We start from the raw sequence: 17,541 nt of genomic DNA on the forward strand, positions 1-17,541 counted from the left end.
GGAAAAGGGAAGGGAGAAGAGGGCACTTGCCTAGGAGCAGCATTTGTATACCAAGCTCAGTTTTTACTTAAGATACTATTTTTTTTTTAAGAGTGGTTTGGCTAATCATCTCCCCCAAAGCACCATGGCACCCTTGACCAATTCCTTGGGCAATGCAATTTCTTGCCTTAAAACAAAATACATTCATTCATCATCCGTATTTAAAAAGGACACATAATTATTGCACATTTGCTGGTAACAGGGTCCATCGGTACTTACAACTCCATCTTTAAAATAGGCACATATGTATTTAACTGCTGAACGACTTGACTAATATAGCAGCACATATCAAACTAAAAACTGACAGAGAATATAGGCCTGATTAGTTATTTATAATCATTTTCAGAAGCGCTTGTTTTCCAGAGGGACCGTACAAAAATCATCATGCTTTTCACAGCATTGCTGCCAGCACTTTCCTGAAGTATGTTTATGTTATCAGCAGAATATGAAACGAAGCTTTGCAAACAATCTCCAAGAAACCGTTTCACCAACAGTTCCTAAGAAACTGTTAGAATGGTGAGTGAGCAGTTAATCAAGTTATTTCGGTCTCCCTTAATGGCACCTAGGTTGTACACGTTCCTGTAACGAGATGAAAGACTCCGATCATCATCCCCGGGACACGAGATTCAAACACACGTGTGTGCCTCACCCGCCACACGGTCTCCTTTGATTCTTTTTGTGTGACAGCTCAGGAGACTCGAGCATTCCACATGCTTCTCTAACAAAGTGTGGTCCTTGCCACACCGCTCATGTCCTGTCTCTGATCCTGCCTGCTTCCCTCTTGTGTGTGCAGCACTATCTATCAGGAACTGGCCTCTTTAATCAGGGACTCTCAGTCACTTTCAAAGGAGCTTAGATCCCACTTTTGGATGGTCTGTCTACTTTATCCCTTTGGCCTAATCTGAGAAATCTTAGGCATCATCTTGGCTGAACTCCTGGCCAGCTCACAATTCAATGTAGATACAGTCTTGGCTCCTGGAACACACCTATGATTATTCTCTAAAGCAGAACCCGAAATTGTCTTCATCACTTTCCCTACATTCTTGGGGCACCATAGTAATTTCTCTGGATCAGGCTCCTCATGGTTTGCGTCAGAGATACTTAGGTTTTCTCCTCTCCAGAGTCACCTTTGTAGCTGTGATAATGTACTCCTTGCACATTACACTGTCCTTGTTAAGCCCACAATGTTGTGCAACTCACCAAGCTTTTTCTACTTTTGTAAGACACTCTTAACCCCATTTTGACTATATGTGTAATTTCCTTTAAGCTTCCTAGTCTAATTTTTTTCTCCTCTCATTTTTATTTTATAAAAATATCTATCTCCCCTCTCGTTCAGGCAGAATAAAAATGCTTGACTTTTTTTATCTTTTCTATAAATCATCACTGTGTTACGTTGACACATAATGTCTGCCTTACGCTGTAAACTTTACAAGTACAGGTTGTAAACATTAATGTCATTCTGCACAGCGCTGAGCACAATGTCATGATCACTTCAATGCTTTTGATGATGATGGCGATGATGATAATGACCACGTAATGCTGTTCTGGTTTGAAAATATCACACAGGTAGTCCAGTGCATCTTTGTTTCTGTTTTTTTTTTTTTTTAATGAGTTGTTCCTCATTCTATAACGCTGTCATTCTTCATTAGCAAAAAAAGGTTACTGTAAGTTATAATTAGTGTTTAGTGCCCTGTCAAATAATTAGGTATAATAAAAAGCTTTCGATGAGTTTAATGTTAACATGGTATAATTAAAGCCAAGTCTTGAAATGCATTAGGTTGTCCATTATGTCAGACATTTGATGCTTTCTCCCCTCTACAGCTGAAATTCTCAGATGGTGCTTATAGCAATGTCATCGTCAAAGACAAAAGACTCATTATCAGTCTGAGGCAGAATGGGCTTGGCAGTGTCCAGCAAGGGCAATATTTTAAAAATTAAGCAGATCATTTCTACAAATCTACTATATAAGGAAACAAGGAGGCTGTGTGACTTGCCCAGGGTCACATGGTGGTTAAGTTACTTCTCCTTGGTAGTGAGAATTGTGGCTTAGGATTATACAGAGGTGATTATTACTATTACTCCTGCCATTCTCTCTTTTGGAAGTATCAGATACTTGCTGTAAGATGATTATTTTTGTCTTTTTTCTTGATGAGGTGAAAAAAAACAGGTGCAAAGTAAAAGAACTCAAGTTTGTATTTAGCTTTTGCACTGAACAGTTTTTAGGATGCAGGGCTTGTCATAGCGGCTATTTTAAGGCTCACATACTAAGACAAGGCTGAAGTCTCACCGTTTTCTCATCAGAATAACTGGAATGTGCCTAGACACTTGGCCATTTGGAACCCTGCATTCTTTGACCTTCTCAGGCCTTCTCTTGTGCATGTCGTATTATCTTTTCTATCCACAAGGATTTTGAAAAAATTCAGCAGAGTGCAAGTAGCCCCTGAAATAAAGGCGTCATTCAAGGAACAAAGAAGTAGAAGGAGGGCTCCAATTAAAATGATGAAAATCTTTAACTTTTATTTAGGTATACTTGTACGGACACGTGTATATACAAATACAGATCTTATGGGTTTGTCTGTGTGTGTTTTGTATTGTTTTTTTTTCTTTTTTTTTTACATTTTCTTTTACGTTTATATAATGTCAGCATTTCAAAACAGCACTCGATGAGTAAGTGCAAAGGAACTGCAAAGCGGGCAGTACAAGCACAGGACCACACGGAGCTGGACTTCACACCCAGACGCACACACAATGAGGGGCTTCAATGGGGTGTCAAGAGTAAAGCATGGAAAGCGGATTTTGACTCATGGTAACCTCCAACATGCCAGCATCTATTACACTGTACAGACAATGGGGGCAAGCCCATTGTAGGGAGATTTGTCTGACATCCGAGCAGCTCTGGGGCAGACGCATGGGAAAAACTCAGTGATGCCAAACCAGAGACGGACCTGCCCATTCACGGTTCTGCGCGAATGCAAAACGCGGGAGGAAGGCAAGAGACAAAACATAAAATAAAGATAAGAAATAAAAGGGGGTTGTCGGCAAACGAGGGTTTTTGTGGAGGTGGTTTCCAAAAGAAAAAAAAATCAGCGATCACAGCTCTGGGAGCAATGAATGGAGGGAAGAAGTTTAAACTGCTTTCTGTTTTTAAATTTTGGGTAAACTAATAAAAATGGCTGCTGCCGTGGCTAAGGCACCAGAGAAAAACAAAGTCCCTGAAAACCCGCAGGTTGGGTGCGGCTCTGCCTTGGCCGGTGACGCAGAGAGGAAGAGCCCCCAGCTGACCTTTTCAAGGGAGCGGGTTTGCAATCTCTGCCATGCTTCGGCTGCATGTGACAGTGACAAGCCTCTTCCTGGAGAAAAATGAAAACAGTCATCTATGAAAACCTCCCCCCACAAATAGGAAACTGAGGCAAAGTACAGAACCGTGACTGAATTCCCTCAACCTTTTCAGACCAACATGCTGGGGTGGGGGGCGGGAAACACCACAGGGCTCCAGCATCAGACCTTGAAAACTTTGAGGACAAACTACTGATCAAAAAAGTCATGTTGTTCCAGGTCCCAAGATGGTGGAGTCTTAAGATCGGGAGGGCGATGACCACACGTGAGTCCTGTATGGAGCAGTGTCTCAGGCCACTTGTGACTCTTCTTAGCCACGTATACATTGGATGTTTCAAAGCCTCAATGCATGTTTTATATCCTGAAAGACTATTGTTCTCACTTACAAAAGACATAAGAATCAAATTAATACTTTATTATCAAACACTATATACAACAGAGGTTGCTAATAATACAGAATTTAAAGAACGCAGTTTTTTTTTTTTTTCTTTTTTAACGTTTAACTTTTCTTTCTTCTGCCACCCAAGAAAGTACAGTACAAAACAATAGTCTAAACTAACACGGACTGTTACCTGGTCTATTAAAGGATACACGGTATCCACTAAACAGACAGATCCTTATTTCCCTGCTTCTCGCTGCAAAGCCCTTGGCAACCAGGGGCAAAGGTCGCTGGGGTTTGACTAACTGGGGCTGAGAGGCAGCGAAAGCTGCCCTTCAGATTCTGAATTGGTTTTGAAATTAAAAGCTGCTACAAAGTTGCGTCGACATCCTCCTAAAGCCCCTGAGGGTTGTAACATCATCACAAAAGGCCACCAGCACTTTTTGGACAAAATGAAAACTGTCTGATACCAATCATCCTGAAAACTCAATGGCAAGCGCTACCTACAATTACGTCACTTATAGGTAGAGAAGCACGTTTTCTACTGGTGTGGATAGTCTTGCTTTTCTTTTTTTTTCCTTTTACATTTAATTTGTCGTGGCACAATGGTGAAGTAAAGGGGTCTAATTTCACTGTGAAAAATGAAAGACAATGGCAGAGAGGGCCATGAGTAATTATTTCATCATTTGTTAGAGACAAATGCTAGAAAAACCACACAAGTCACCATTTCTAAAATGAAATTAGCACTGCTAATGTAGTTATGACTAAACTGGAATCATTACAGGATCATTTGATTTCCTTGCAGTTATACAACATGCAGTATAATCTTGGTTCTGACTATTGATCCATTTTAGAAGGTATCTTTTTTTGTTCCCCCTTACCCAAATCCCACCGGACCAACAAGCCTGTAACTATTAATAAGAAAAGAAATATTACTGAGTATTACTGAGAGTTCCGAGTATATAAATAGTTAATGCAAAAATAATAATAATAATCCAATGCTGTGAACTTTTGTTTCAGTGAAATGGTGGCTGCTCTCTGTGATAAGACTCTGCCACTCCAGAGACGTTCCTGGTGTCTGGGGGAACAGGACTGATTCCATCTGCCAGGCTGGCAACTGCAATCACACGGTTCCAAGTCCTACTCACACGGTTCCACGTGTGAGCAGACCGAGCCTGAACATCTGCTCCAAATGGATCGGGTGAGCCCAGAGTACATTCCAATGTATGTACAACTCTCCAGGGTGCCGTACCTTTACAGCTGCCTTTCATTCACATATTTCTCTAATTGAGAACTACGCACAGTTCTTTAGCAAATTCCCATTCATAAAGTCTGTCCATAATATGACCCCCCCCCCCTTTTTTTAACATGTACATTAAAAACAAAAAAATTTTTTAAAATCCTTATTGTGCTGGAATGCTTCCAATTTTTCACATCTTATATGATCCTTGCATTTTATTGGTTTTGTTTTGAAAGGCATGGTTTCTATTGACGTGTCCTGCCATAGCAAAAAAAAAAAAAGGCTTGATTTCTTTTCCATGTATCTGACACTTTTCCCTGTCTCAGCTTTTGGAGTTCAAAGTTCGTGACACCCTCTGCAGTAGAAACCCCCAAGGCTTGCATTTCCTGGTAACATCCTGGTTGGCCCATTTACTATCCTCTCACCCCACCCCGACAATGAAACAAGATAACCCCCCATATTTCTAAATGTATCAAGGGATACCACTTTTTTTTCTCACAAGTTTAAATAGGACAAGCATATATACTCACTCTCAGCATAAAGTATATCTAAATAATGTATTTTCTATTCTAGTGGATTTTTAAAAAAATATTTTGTTAAAGTCTTTGGGACTCCATCCTGTTTATCTCCCACAGATAAACACATGTTCCCCCTAGGCTTCAGGCTGTGTCAGAAAGGGAAAGGATATAAAATCAACTCTTGAATTTTCTCTTTCCACAGTTTGGAATCTTTATTCCAAATTTCCCTTTAGCCCTCCCAAGTAGTACAGACTGACTCTCCCGGGAGCAGGGGTGTGCGTCGGAGCCCCTGGAGTCGTGGAGTGCCGAGCCCTGGGCACTGGGGTGGGAGTCGGGGGAAGGCCACACCACACTGGCGCTCCAGCAAAGCCAAATTCCATCCCCTCTGGCCCCTGACAGCCTTTCCTTGGTACGCGTGGTCCCCCAGAGGAGTATCCAAAGCTATTCGGTAATATACTCATCGACCCTGGCTTCTCAGCCTCGGGGAAGGTCACTTTATTCGTAAAAATGCCTCTTTCAGGTTCTTTAAAAAAAAAAAAAAAAAAAAAGGTTGTAGCACCATGGTGATCTGTATTCAAAGGGAAAAAAAAAAAAAAAAAAAACCAACACAAAATCATCTGGTGTGCATTGCCCAGTCACCAAAAAAATTAGAGGCACTCATCACACGCACATGTCCCCCACCCAGCCTAGCTTTCTGCTTTCGCGCTGGCTCTGTGCTAGCATTCCGGCCCCGACCCGCCTCCCAGACCAAAGGCTTCTTTTACGGAGCACAAGTTTTGCTGCCAAGGATGGTTTAAGACAGTCATCTGTAAAGGAAAAAAACCAAAAACAAAAAAACCAGTGTCTCAACCTTTGCGAAGCCTGTGCGTGTACGCGCTCCTAGAGGAAACGGTGTAACCTGATCTCTGTCCTTAGTACCTCCCCTCTGGACTCGACACGCTAACACGGCGTGCAGTCCCGAATGAGAAGGCATGAACATCTTGGGCCAGGGGAACACCCCCCGGGCCTCCCCACCCGCGGCGGCCTCTGCCGCTGTCCTTCGGGTCCGCGCAGCGCGGACAGCGGGCCGGCGGAGGGGAGTGCTCGCAGGAGAACGCACAGGAGCGGACGCCCACTGGGGTCCCTCCGACAATCTGGCATGTTCGTCTGGAGTCCGTGTAATTTGGAAGAGGGTGAGAGAGGGCAGGGGCCGGGGCCGGGGCCAGGGCGGGGGTGGGGGTGAGGGAGGCAGGAACTACTTTAGCACACCACCACCACCACCCCCGCAAGCCCCGAGTTGTTGCTTAGAATTCAGGCTGAAAGAAAGAAAACAAAACAAAACAAAAATCTGACATCTGCCAAGAAAAAAACCAATATCAAGTCCCTTCTTAGGATGAGCAGTTAGGTGGATCTCTGGCGTTCCAAGACCCCGATGTTCTCGGTGACAGGCGACGGGAGGAGACTGTGCTATAACGTCAAAAGCATGGCCAGGAGGAACAGCAGGATCGCCAAAAGGCGGCTGGGTATCCTGGGTGTTTGTGCCGCGTTCTCGCCGCGGGAGGGCTCGGCTGACTCATGGACGGTGTCATCTGTTCAAACAGAAAGCACACGTTCCAGTGAGATTTCACATCCTTAATAACTGTCTCTCTCTTGCAGCAGCAGCCTGCTGTTCGCAGACCTCGCCACCCTCTGCAAAGTAGGGTAATGAACCTTGTGCCACCATTGACTTTCATGTCTGCATAATCACTCATTATTTACAGCAAACAAAAGGAGAGGCAGAGAAAATTGGACTTTCTCGGCAACATGAACGGTTTCCTTAAAAACTGAGGCGGAGAAAAATGTGCATGCGCTGTAACCTCTGGCCCGTGAGCTGCTTTGATCCGCTGGCAGTCAAACACACCATGCGCAAACCTGACGTCTGAGCGGGCCTTCTAAACCCAAGAAGCCAGGGAGAAGCAAGTAACCGCGCGGGGGCGGGCGTGGCGGGACGCAGTTAATGCTGGCATATTAGTGGTTAACCGGAGCGGGATGCCCCTTTCCCTCTTTTTAGCGGTTTCATAGGATTAGTGTTGAATGCCTGGTTGCTGACATCTAGATGCATTTTCAAAGATGAAGAATTAAATGATAAAGGAGCATTTTAACTCAACGATATGTGATGCTCTCCGAGCCTAAATAAATCGGTGCCCGCTGGCTTGCCTACCATTAGGAATCAATTATGGTGCTATTTCTATTACAGACCCTGTATCTTCAGGATTAAATGACTTGAACTTGACTATTTTTATCAGGCTGAAGCTGGGCACATAAATCATCAACGTGGATGCAAATTTTCCCCTAAATAAAATGGATTAAGTGAAGTAAGCTTCTTCTATTTAGCCATCAAGTGTTCTGGAAGACTGCCTCCAACTCTGGACAACCTTCCAGAGCGGCATGATTAACAGACTTAACTAGGAGACAGGAACTCTGCAGCAATTAGCACCCAAACGTGGACCTCACTAGGCTCTCACGTTGTCCGCCTCCTTCCTTCCACCTGGCTGTGATCCCTGAACTCCACTGGGGCCACCAGTGGGGTTCTCTGGTAGATTTCATTTTAGTATCTGTGGGGCTTCTTGTCGGAGCTTAGGGATTGGCAGGGTGGGTTCACTCAGTGGTCGGTCAGAGGGAACGGCAACAAGTGAGACTCTCCTGGTGGTTCCCAACTCTGCAGACCTCAAAGGATCATCCCTAAACCCCAGCTCCAACCCCTCAATGGAGTCACTCTCTTAAATACATCTCTGTTTTCACATCATGTCACATGCCTCTTCTTTACCAGGGAGAGCACACCCCCTTGTTATTTGTCTTAAAGCGACCGCCTTTTAGGCTCAGGCTGGCTTCTACCTGAGCTGGGTGCTCGTGGGCTGTCTCTGTTCGTTACTTTCTCTCCCTCTACCAACTTAGGAACGTGTCTTCTCAGCGCTGAGGCTTCTGCTCTTATCATGTTAGCCTGTCCCCACGTGTAGAAAATGCTGCATCCTTGTGTCAGATTTGCCCTCCTCTCCTGGACCTGAGCAAAGCTGCGTGGAATACCTACTAGCTGAGACTAGAAAAGGTTAGGAAGCAAGAATGGGGAGTTAAATGGATGCAGAGGGGAAGAGAAAGCCCCTGCGTGATGTAGTCAAAGACTTTAGACTCTCTGCCCTGCTCTTAGCCTTGCAGATGCACTAAATCTGGAGTTAGGAGGTAGGTATAAATGCCCTTGAATAGCCCTAAAAAGAAAATCCAAATCGCTGTTGTAAGAGCACCAATCCGTTGTTATTCGGAATAACAGAGGACTTCGGGCTTAACTATGAAAGAGCCATAAGCCCTGAGGATTCTAAGGGTTCATTCTGAAATACCACTCGTCCTGATACACCTGAAATAACATCAGCCATTGGGTTCCTCTCCGTCTTATTTTCACTAACCTACTACCCAATCCTCTTCCTTGTAAAATTGGGTTGTGCACTGATGAAAGGGACCCAAGTAACAGGAAGACGCTCAGTGAGCTTGAAGGGGGCCCACCATCCCCACCGGGTCAGGGAGCTCAGCGAGGGCTGGCCATGCTCTCAGCCCCCACGGCACAGACAGGGGACTGACCCTTGCAGACTTTGAGAGGAAAACTTTGGTTTCTCACATGAGAGGAGCCACAAGGCCAAATGTGCCTTTCAAGCCTAATCTTTTTCTAAGCCATCAACCAGTAAAGTACCATCTTGGCCTCGAAGGGGGAAAAAAAAAAAAAACCTCAGTCCCCTTAGGGCATCAGGGCTTGTCTCTTCTCACCGTGACACACTAGTCCTGGCTTGGGATTCTACGAGCAACCTGTGATTAAACAGGGCCTCGGTGCTGGGCGATCCCATGGCCTCCAAGAAGCAAGATGAAAGCCAGGCTGTCATTTGGGTTAAGTCTGAGCAAATTTCAGAATTCTAAAGAGGAAGTCACAAGCAAAACCTAGCCCAGTAGAGACTGCACCTAAACACAAGAGAATTCTAAAACTGGTAACAGCGAACGTGGCTTGGAGGAAGAAAACACTTCTCTTTGGAAGCCAAATCAAGTCTCGCCTCCTGGCTACAGGATTCCACACCACGAGGGTTTCGGTGGTTCACAGAGATCACTGGCGAGGTTTCGGAGCATGTTACGTGGCGTATTTCTGCCCTGAGATCATCCTGTATCCCTGATGACAGGAAACTGGCAGGCAGAGTGTGCAAGCAAGCAAATAGAGGAGCACATTCCGAAGACAGGTGAATTAGTGCGCACTGCTGAGAGCATGCAGCCGGATGCAGTCTTGCCGGCTTCATTGTCTGGTCTACACGCAACCATCCAGCACCGTGCGGCAGAGCTGCAAGCCTGAACTTCCTAAGGAACCTGGGGAAGCAGCGAGGCTGCTATTGTATTCATATAGCCAGGGATCATAGCTCAACCTTGTCTGTTTTTTTTAGTGAAGATGCTCACCAGAATGCCCGTAAATATGGTCCTCACTGCCTCAAGGAGCTTTTCCTACATGTACACCTGCACATCCATCCCCAACACACAGGGTCTGACCACAGTCTGTCCAAGGTTTGCAAACTTGTATCAGCTATGAGTGCTTAGATTTGGGGGGCTGTTATGGATTTAAATGCCCAATGAAAACACAGCCTATTCCCCCAAAGGCCGTAAAATATGTTCACATATGAATGCATCTTAGGATCCTGCACTTTTATCATTAGTTGAATTCAAAGGTAATTTTCCTAATGTCGAAATGGTCCTCCGTGTGCCTCTTTATTACCAATAAAAAAGAAAAAAAACATACGATCTGTTATATTTCTAAACAGTCGGTGGGCAGTGGGATTTACCTCGAAAAAAGATTACTGGAAAGCTCTGCCTACAGTACCAGTGTGCATCAGAAGAACTTAATTCAGGGTAAGTTATGTCTGTAACATGCCCAATGCCACCAGTCAGCTTCCACGCGACTTGTGAACAAAGCCCCAGTGATCAAGTTCTCTGCATGGACATCTCTGTCAAGCAATGGTAAGAGAGTCCTATGTTTAGGAATGGGAGTTGAGAAATACAAATATCACCCCTGGATCTGGGTATAACCAGCTCAGTTACCAAAGAAAGACTGTAGACTCCGGAGTCCTTAAAAGAGACCTCCGCTCACTCCCAGGTCCTACCACGGCCCACGGCCTCGAGCCTGGGAGGGGTCTGGCACCTTGAAAAGCCACAGGAATGCTCCCAGATTTCCAGGACACAATTAAAATGTCTCCCTGTCAGCACTCGTTCCTTGCAACTTTTCTAAGGCAGCTAACGGATCCCTGGGGAGCCGCTAAGGCCTCTGAGAGCTTATTGTACACGCCTCTCCTTTGCACAAGAGGCCTGCCTTCGAGAAACAGAAATGCCTGGAGAGAAAGCCCGACTCTTCCCGTCAGTTACAACGTGGAAGCTCTTGTGTGTCCAGAGGTACCACGTCTATTCGGGGTACGTTTCCCTAAGGCCCACTGACCGTGTGTCCCAGCAACAGTACTCAAAGGATAAAGCAGGTGTCACAACTTGTTTCATGTCCAAGGCCATCAGAAAGGTAAGTCCCACTGCAAATAGGTGGTGGGGTTTTGGGCGGGGGGGTAAGTCTGTTATGTAACAGGGGGCTTACACCTTTCTGGGAAGAGGAAATAATTTTGTCCTCAAACTTTGAGGGCTTCTCTGGTAGCTCAGTTGGTAAAGACTCCGCCTGCAGGGATCCTGGTTCGATCCCTGGGTCGGGAAGTTCCCCTGGAGAAGGGAAAGGCTACCCACTCCAGTATTCTGGCCTGGAGAATCCCAGGGACTGTATAGTCCATGGGGTCGCAAAGAGTCAGACACCGCTGAGTGACTTTGACTTAAGCTTTGAGGTAGTCCCAGGAGATGGGTAAGGACACGAGTGAAGACCTCAAGCAAGTCGGGTGAGGAAAGGCAACCACGGGTAGGCGGGTTACAGGGGCTCTGAGGAGCACGTCTCAGTGAAGACAGACTCGAGGGCTCCCCGCCCCCCACCTCACAATCTAACGCAGTAAAGAGCCGGGTTGAACTCATAACCCAGTAAGTGGAGAGTTTACAGATTTACATTATCCACAGTAAGCTGCAGTGCAAATGCTTCAATGATTCCTTTAGTGGGTTTTATTTTTCTCCATAGTGACGGGGAAGTTTGGGTGAGTGGGAGACAAAAGTAGTAGAAAAGTTTATTTATCCTTAATACTTGTCTTGCCTCGGTAATCAAGGATCACATTTGGCGCGACAGCCTACTGCGGATACATTCGTGGGAGCAGCGGGTGTGTGAATTTGTGGTGTTAGGAGGCAACGTGATTATCCTTCTCGGGCCTACTTCTATTGACAACAGCACAGATAATATTCGAAATAAAATGAAGTCCTTCAGAGCAGTTCAATGATGCCTGTGAATTTCTAGAGAAAACTAAAGAGGCTGAATTAGTTGCTATTTTGTGCAACAGTCTGATTACTTTTATCTGAAGATTGGGATCTAATATGAAATTTTTATAAGCGCATACAGTAGAAATTTTCTTTGAATTATACGAAAACAGGTCCATTAATAGTCACAGTGATTCACCAGCATGCTCAGAGGGTATGGTACAAAGAAGTGAGACTCTAGCATTCTGATGGGGCTTCTACCCTAGGATGCTGCATTATATCCAACCCACGTCGAGAGAAAAGCAAAGTCGTAATTTGTCTAACATGCATTAATTACACAGAGATACTGGAGGAATGAGGTAGAAATAAGGAACATTAGCATTGCTAGCAATGAGCAAAAGCAGGGCAACCGCAACATGCAAACATGCAGGGAGGAAGGAAGGAAAAAAAGTACGGAGGCACCAGAGATGCACTTGTTAAAAGAGATTCTCTAAGCATACTAACCTGCTGGTTCTAATGAATTTTCTACTTTGTCGTTAACATCGAAAACACGATCATGAACACCTATAGTTTTCATACAGCTATCTATAACAAAAATAGAGATAACAGCCAAATATGTTAGTGAAGACACCCTTTAACTCCCATTTCTTTTTTCTTTTTTTTCTTTCTTTCTAATTTTTCCTCTTATTTACGGAGAGATTGGTTTACAATCAGTGGCATGTATCCAAATGCCAGAATTGTTCCCATTTGCTGTGCACGTACAACAGTCTGAGAAACAACAAGTTAGCAACTGCTGTGTACTTAAAAGCATCATGAAAAAAAAAAACAACGATGAGAAAAAATACGATGGAAACTAAAACATGGAGGTTGATATACAAAACAGATACCACACAGGATTTACAGTAAAAAACAGTTTTACCACCGTGAACCAGACCACACAATAGAGCATGCGCAGTGAAGCCACCCTCAAAGACGCTCATTCGCGGGAACTTACTTGTTGGCCGCACAAAGACTTTGAGCTTTAGACAGGACCGCCTTCCGTTATCTGGGATTGCAGAGGCTGTGGGAGAGACAAAAAGAGAGAGCGAGGGAGGAAGAGAACACGACCAGATTACTCTTCGTTTTCACATGCAAAGTGTCTACAGTAAATCCTTTCCTGAACAAGGGGAACGTACTCTGAATTCTTCCCAGAAGGTGAAACAGAGATACTTCTCAGATGGACACTGATGGCTAGAGAAAAGGGCTGCTTTCCTATGCCTATCTTTTCCCTTCCATGAGATGAAGAATCATGCAAGAACACTCGTAATCTGTAGGAAAATACTTTGGATTCTTATTTCAAAGTCTCTGCCGTTTACCTTGCTCTGTCATCAGTTTTCTCTAAAACAAGAAGATAAAGCTTGAGTCCCCGGGCTACCCTTTCCTCTACTGCAGGAAAAGGGCCCACAAACCCCTGGAGCCCAAGGTGAAAGTGCTGGTAAAAACCAGTAAGCGGCAGCTACAAGGCCAACTTAAACATGACCCAGTTCTGCTGGGGAAAGCAAAGCTTTGTCTGTCCTGAAAGCCTGTCTGTCAGTATTTCGCAGGTAATTCAATTAGAGGTTTTACTCCGAACTTGGCTCCACATTCTATATGACTGAACCGAGCCCAGCAACTTCCATCAGGCCGTTATAAGTACAATATGCTATTGAGAAAGCCCCCTGTTGCAATGGTACATGCATTTTTTCAAGACTTGCCACAGAGAAGGATGGAATTAATAAAGTGGGCTTACCAAAACATGACAACATGTTTCAAGTTATAAATCATTTGAGGAAGAAACTTTCTTCTCCTTTTCAAGATAATCAGACTGTAAACTTTCCTTGTGTTTGAAAGATTATCTCCCCTCAGTGCATCCAGCATAATGTCAAAGGGATTTCCAAGGCAGTAAGACCCTTAACAGTCACACATGTTTACAAACGCACCCTAGAAATGACAACGATTACAGCAGTGGGCGCTGCATCCTTCCCTCCCTGTGTGTCTGCTTCGAGTGTTTCCTTTGTTCAGAAAAAGCAGATGCTATCAATCCAAACGCACGTGGCTCAGTTAGTTTGGTAATACCCTCTGTGTTCCGTGTGCCTTCCCTCACAGGGGGAACCCAGAAAATTAACATGCTGACTTTGTAGTTGAGAGGATTCAAGCGGCAAGAATTCAAGAATGACTTTCCCACCATCTCCTTGTGCAACTTCAGGCCCACACCCTGGAGGAGAACCGATCAAGTCACCACCCAAAGGACATCAAGCCGGAAGGGACCCTAGTGTCGCTCTTTAACACCTGTTGAAAACTCTCTTTAATTCTTAGACCAAAGTAGATATAGGAGAGACGTTTTCAGCCCGCCCCGTCTTCCCATTCGCTCTGACAGGCAGTTAAGAAGTGCTAACAGCTGGCTTTGCCGTAGGCGTTCACTAAATCAAAGTAGGAAAAACTCCCTCCACCGACATTTACAGTAACTAGTGTTATTTAGGGTATAATATTTGCACTCTGTGGTTTGATCCAGGAAATGGTGTCCTTCCTGTGGACCTCCAACTGCGAGTGTGCATGTCACAAGTACAGTGCACTCAGGTGATTCCAATTCAGTAGAAAAACGGCGGGTTCTTGAGATGGTTTATATCTTATTCATGAGGGGTGGTGTGAAACAGTGACACATGGATATTCACGCTGCTAATCTATTGGTTTCTGAGCTGGGGTGAGCTTACTACAAGCCTCATGTACTTGATTTTGCCACATGCAATAGCCGATTCTACTGATGACACTATAAGATACAATGAGCTCAAGGCAAGATTAAATGTTTGTTTTAGTGGGGGAACTTCTTAGAGTCAGTACAGGTTTTTCATATATATATATATATATGTGTGTGTGTGTGTGTATCTATGAGAAATCCCATTGGTCCAGACATAAAAATCACTGGGGCACATTGGAATAATACCAACACATGATAAGCTCTGTCCAGGCAAGAACTGGAGAATTCTTTCACCAGTTCGCAAAGAGGAGCAATTAGCCTTAGCTACTGGATGAGCTCCATTGGTCTGCGGATTAACAGCATACAATGCACTTATTTATCTAAAATAAAGACCGCCCTTCCCCACCAGACTCTTCATTACTTCCTCACCTCTCTCTATCACCAGACAAGCTCTATGACAGTGGTAACACGACAGAGCCCTTATGGTGCAGTCAGACTATCACACTCCAACCCTTGGGCTGACGAGCCAAGACTAGAAGCATGTCATGTGAGCGCAGCCTCTGCCCTGAACCTATAAAATAACCTGTTAACCCTTCGTGCCAGCCTGAGAGGGTGTGTCTTGAGAAGTCAGGATTACACGGGTTCCTTAGTTACCACACTACAAGACAAAAATAACACCAGAATGCATAAAACCCTTTCCCATACACCAGCATAACTCAATCTTTTATTCAAGGTTTAAAAACAGTGGGACTGTGGCTTTATCCCACGTCATGCTCCAGGTTAAGAAACTCCCACACCCCTTGGCTGACAAACAGAGGGTGCCTTTATACCACTTACAAATAGTGATTGTTAATTATTAGTAATATTTGAAGATACAAAGTAATATGAGATTACTGGTCACAAAAAAGCAGAGACAAGCACTAAAAACACACACCAAAAAAACCCACAGAAATTGAAAAATCTAATAGTCACACAAGTAAATTTATAGGGAAAAGTCTCTTGGGATCAATGATGAGCAAGATTGAGGACAGATAGAAGTAAAAACTTAAAATGTGCCCAGCTTTTGTCAGGAGGTAGGTAGAATTAATTTCTGTGATTCTAGAGAAATCACTTTATAATCGACCCTATTTTAGGTAAAACTTATATGTAAATTCTTATGTTGCTTTCCTTAGAAAAAATAGTGAACATTTATATATATAAATAAATGATACATATATTTATAAATAAATAAATGAACATATATGTATATATTTATATATAAAACCGGATCACTCTGCTATACACCAGAAACTAACACAACATTGTAATATCAACTATGCTTCAATTTAAAAAAAAGATACGGATTTTAAAAATAAAATTTGTCAGATTAAAATGAGAAATTCATCTCATCTTAAACATTTGTCACGTAACCCAAATTCATATCCCTTTATTCAGTTTACTGCTGAAATTGTACATCTGGAGTCGGGCTGGGAGTAGGGGTACTGGGACCATTAAAACCAGCACAACTGCCCATTCCATGGTCAAATGGAAACTATAAATCAATCACCTCAATGATCTGCAAAGCACCAATCCCAGCCTCACACCACATAGTGAAGAATCTAGGGGCCTTCCAGTTCTGGCTTCCCTTGGGGCTCAGCTGGTAAAGAATCCACCTGTAATGCAGGAGACTCGGGTTCTACCCCTGGGTTGGCAAGATCTTCTGGAAAAGGGATAGGCTACCTGTTTCCTGGCCTGGAGAGAACCCCATGGACTGAATAGGCCATAGGGTCAGAGTTGGACACGGCTGAGTGACTGTCACCTTCCGGTTCTCTGAGTTTAGAGCATCCTGCTAATAAAGGGCTGTTCATCTTCGCTCTGTCCCATGACCCCAGACAGGAGCCCAAACTTCAGCCATTCCTGAAAACCTGTGCGCTTGCTCTCCTGGGGCTCAGGTGAGCATGGCCCAGCACTCAGCAACCAGCTTGATGCCTAAAGAGGACCAGGTTCAATGCCTCCAAACCAGTACTTCCGAAGGCTGACTCTAGCACTGCAAACACTTGGAAAGTTCCCATCGCAGTTTACCGTGGGCCCATGGGTTGGATGTGGCATCACCTTTGGGGCAGGCCACTTCTGCCCCGGCTCCAAGGCTCACCGCCTGGCACGCCTGCTCTGTGTGTTCCCCTCCCGGGGAGAGTGCTGGACCGAGTTCCGTGCATCTAAGGAGCTGAACACAGAAAAAGCGACGGCTGCCGCTCTGCGCTTCCACTGTAAAAGGCTGCGCCCTCCTCCTTAGGACTGCTGCCCCCTCCCGAAGCGAGGTGGCACGCTGTGAGATTCTCACTGGAAAGGCACCAGTGGCACGGAGCAGAGGGAGACTTCCAGCCAGGAGCGTGCAAGGGACTGGCACCTCAGGGCTACAAGTGGCGAGGAACAGAGCCAGCTGACAGCCGCGTGAGTGAGCTAGAAACTGCATCTGCAGCTGAGCCTTCCAGGGACCATCACCTCCGGAGAGGCCCAGACCCAGAGGACCCCGCTAAGCTGCCCCTGGATTCCAGAGACCCAGAGACTCTGAAGAATGACAGATGATGCCTTAGCCACAACCTTGGGGGTGGTGCGTTACTCACGAGCTAACTGACACAGGGCTGTGTGCAGACACCCCCGCGGCTTCCATACGCGTGTGAGGCCTGCGGGGCGCTGGGCTCCCGGCTCCCACACAGCAGCCCCCCGATGCTGCCGCCACGTCTGAAGCATCACACCCCTTACGAGTTTACTTCTCGAGCTCCTGTTACGAGTCCACTTAAAACAGGCCCTTGAAGAGAGGTAATTATAAACTGCTGTTGAGCAAACGCTACAAGACACATCTATTTGTTTTCACGCCAGCGTTTAGAAAACTGTTTTCATTTTCCTCCCCGCACCGCTGAGCTTGTTTTCGCTCATGCAGCCATCCCTGTGCCATCTCCATAATTAGCAGGGT

At 45.0% G+C, this 17,541-nt stretch overlaps 1 protein-coding gene across 2 annotated transcripts in view; it reads right to left on the reverse strand.

The window, feature by feature from the left end:
* Positions 1 to 2,623: 2,623 nt before the first annotated feature.
* EFNA5 (ephrin A5) overlaps positions 2,624 to 17,541 on the reverse strand; it is a 289,290-nt gene continuing 274,372 nt past the window's right edge. Inside the window, exons 3-5 of one of the 2 annotated variants that reach the window (XM_061424526.1) lie at positions 12,870 to 12,935; positions 12,380 to 12,460; positions 2,624 to 7,080 (exon numbers count right to left, since the gene is read on the reverse strand). In XM_061424526.1, the coding sequence (XP_061280510.1) occupies positions 6,959 to 7,080; positions 12,380 to 12,460; positions 12,870 to 12,935 (269 nt within the window). In that variant the 3' untranslated portion in view covers positions 2,624 to 6,958. The remainder of the gene's footprint in view (positions 7,081 to 12,379; positions 12,461 to 12,869; positions 12,936 to 17,541) is intronic. The other variant, XM_061424527.1, reaches the window with a different exon arrangement.

The sequence above is a fragment of the Bos javanicus genome, chromosome 7, assembly GCF_032452875.1.
Source record: "Bos javanicus breed banteng chromosome 7, ARS-OSU_banteng_1.0, whole genome shotgun sequence".
NCBI lineage: Eukaryota > Metazoa > Chordata > Mammalia > Artiodactyla > Bovidae > Bos > Bos javanicus.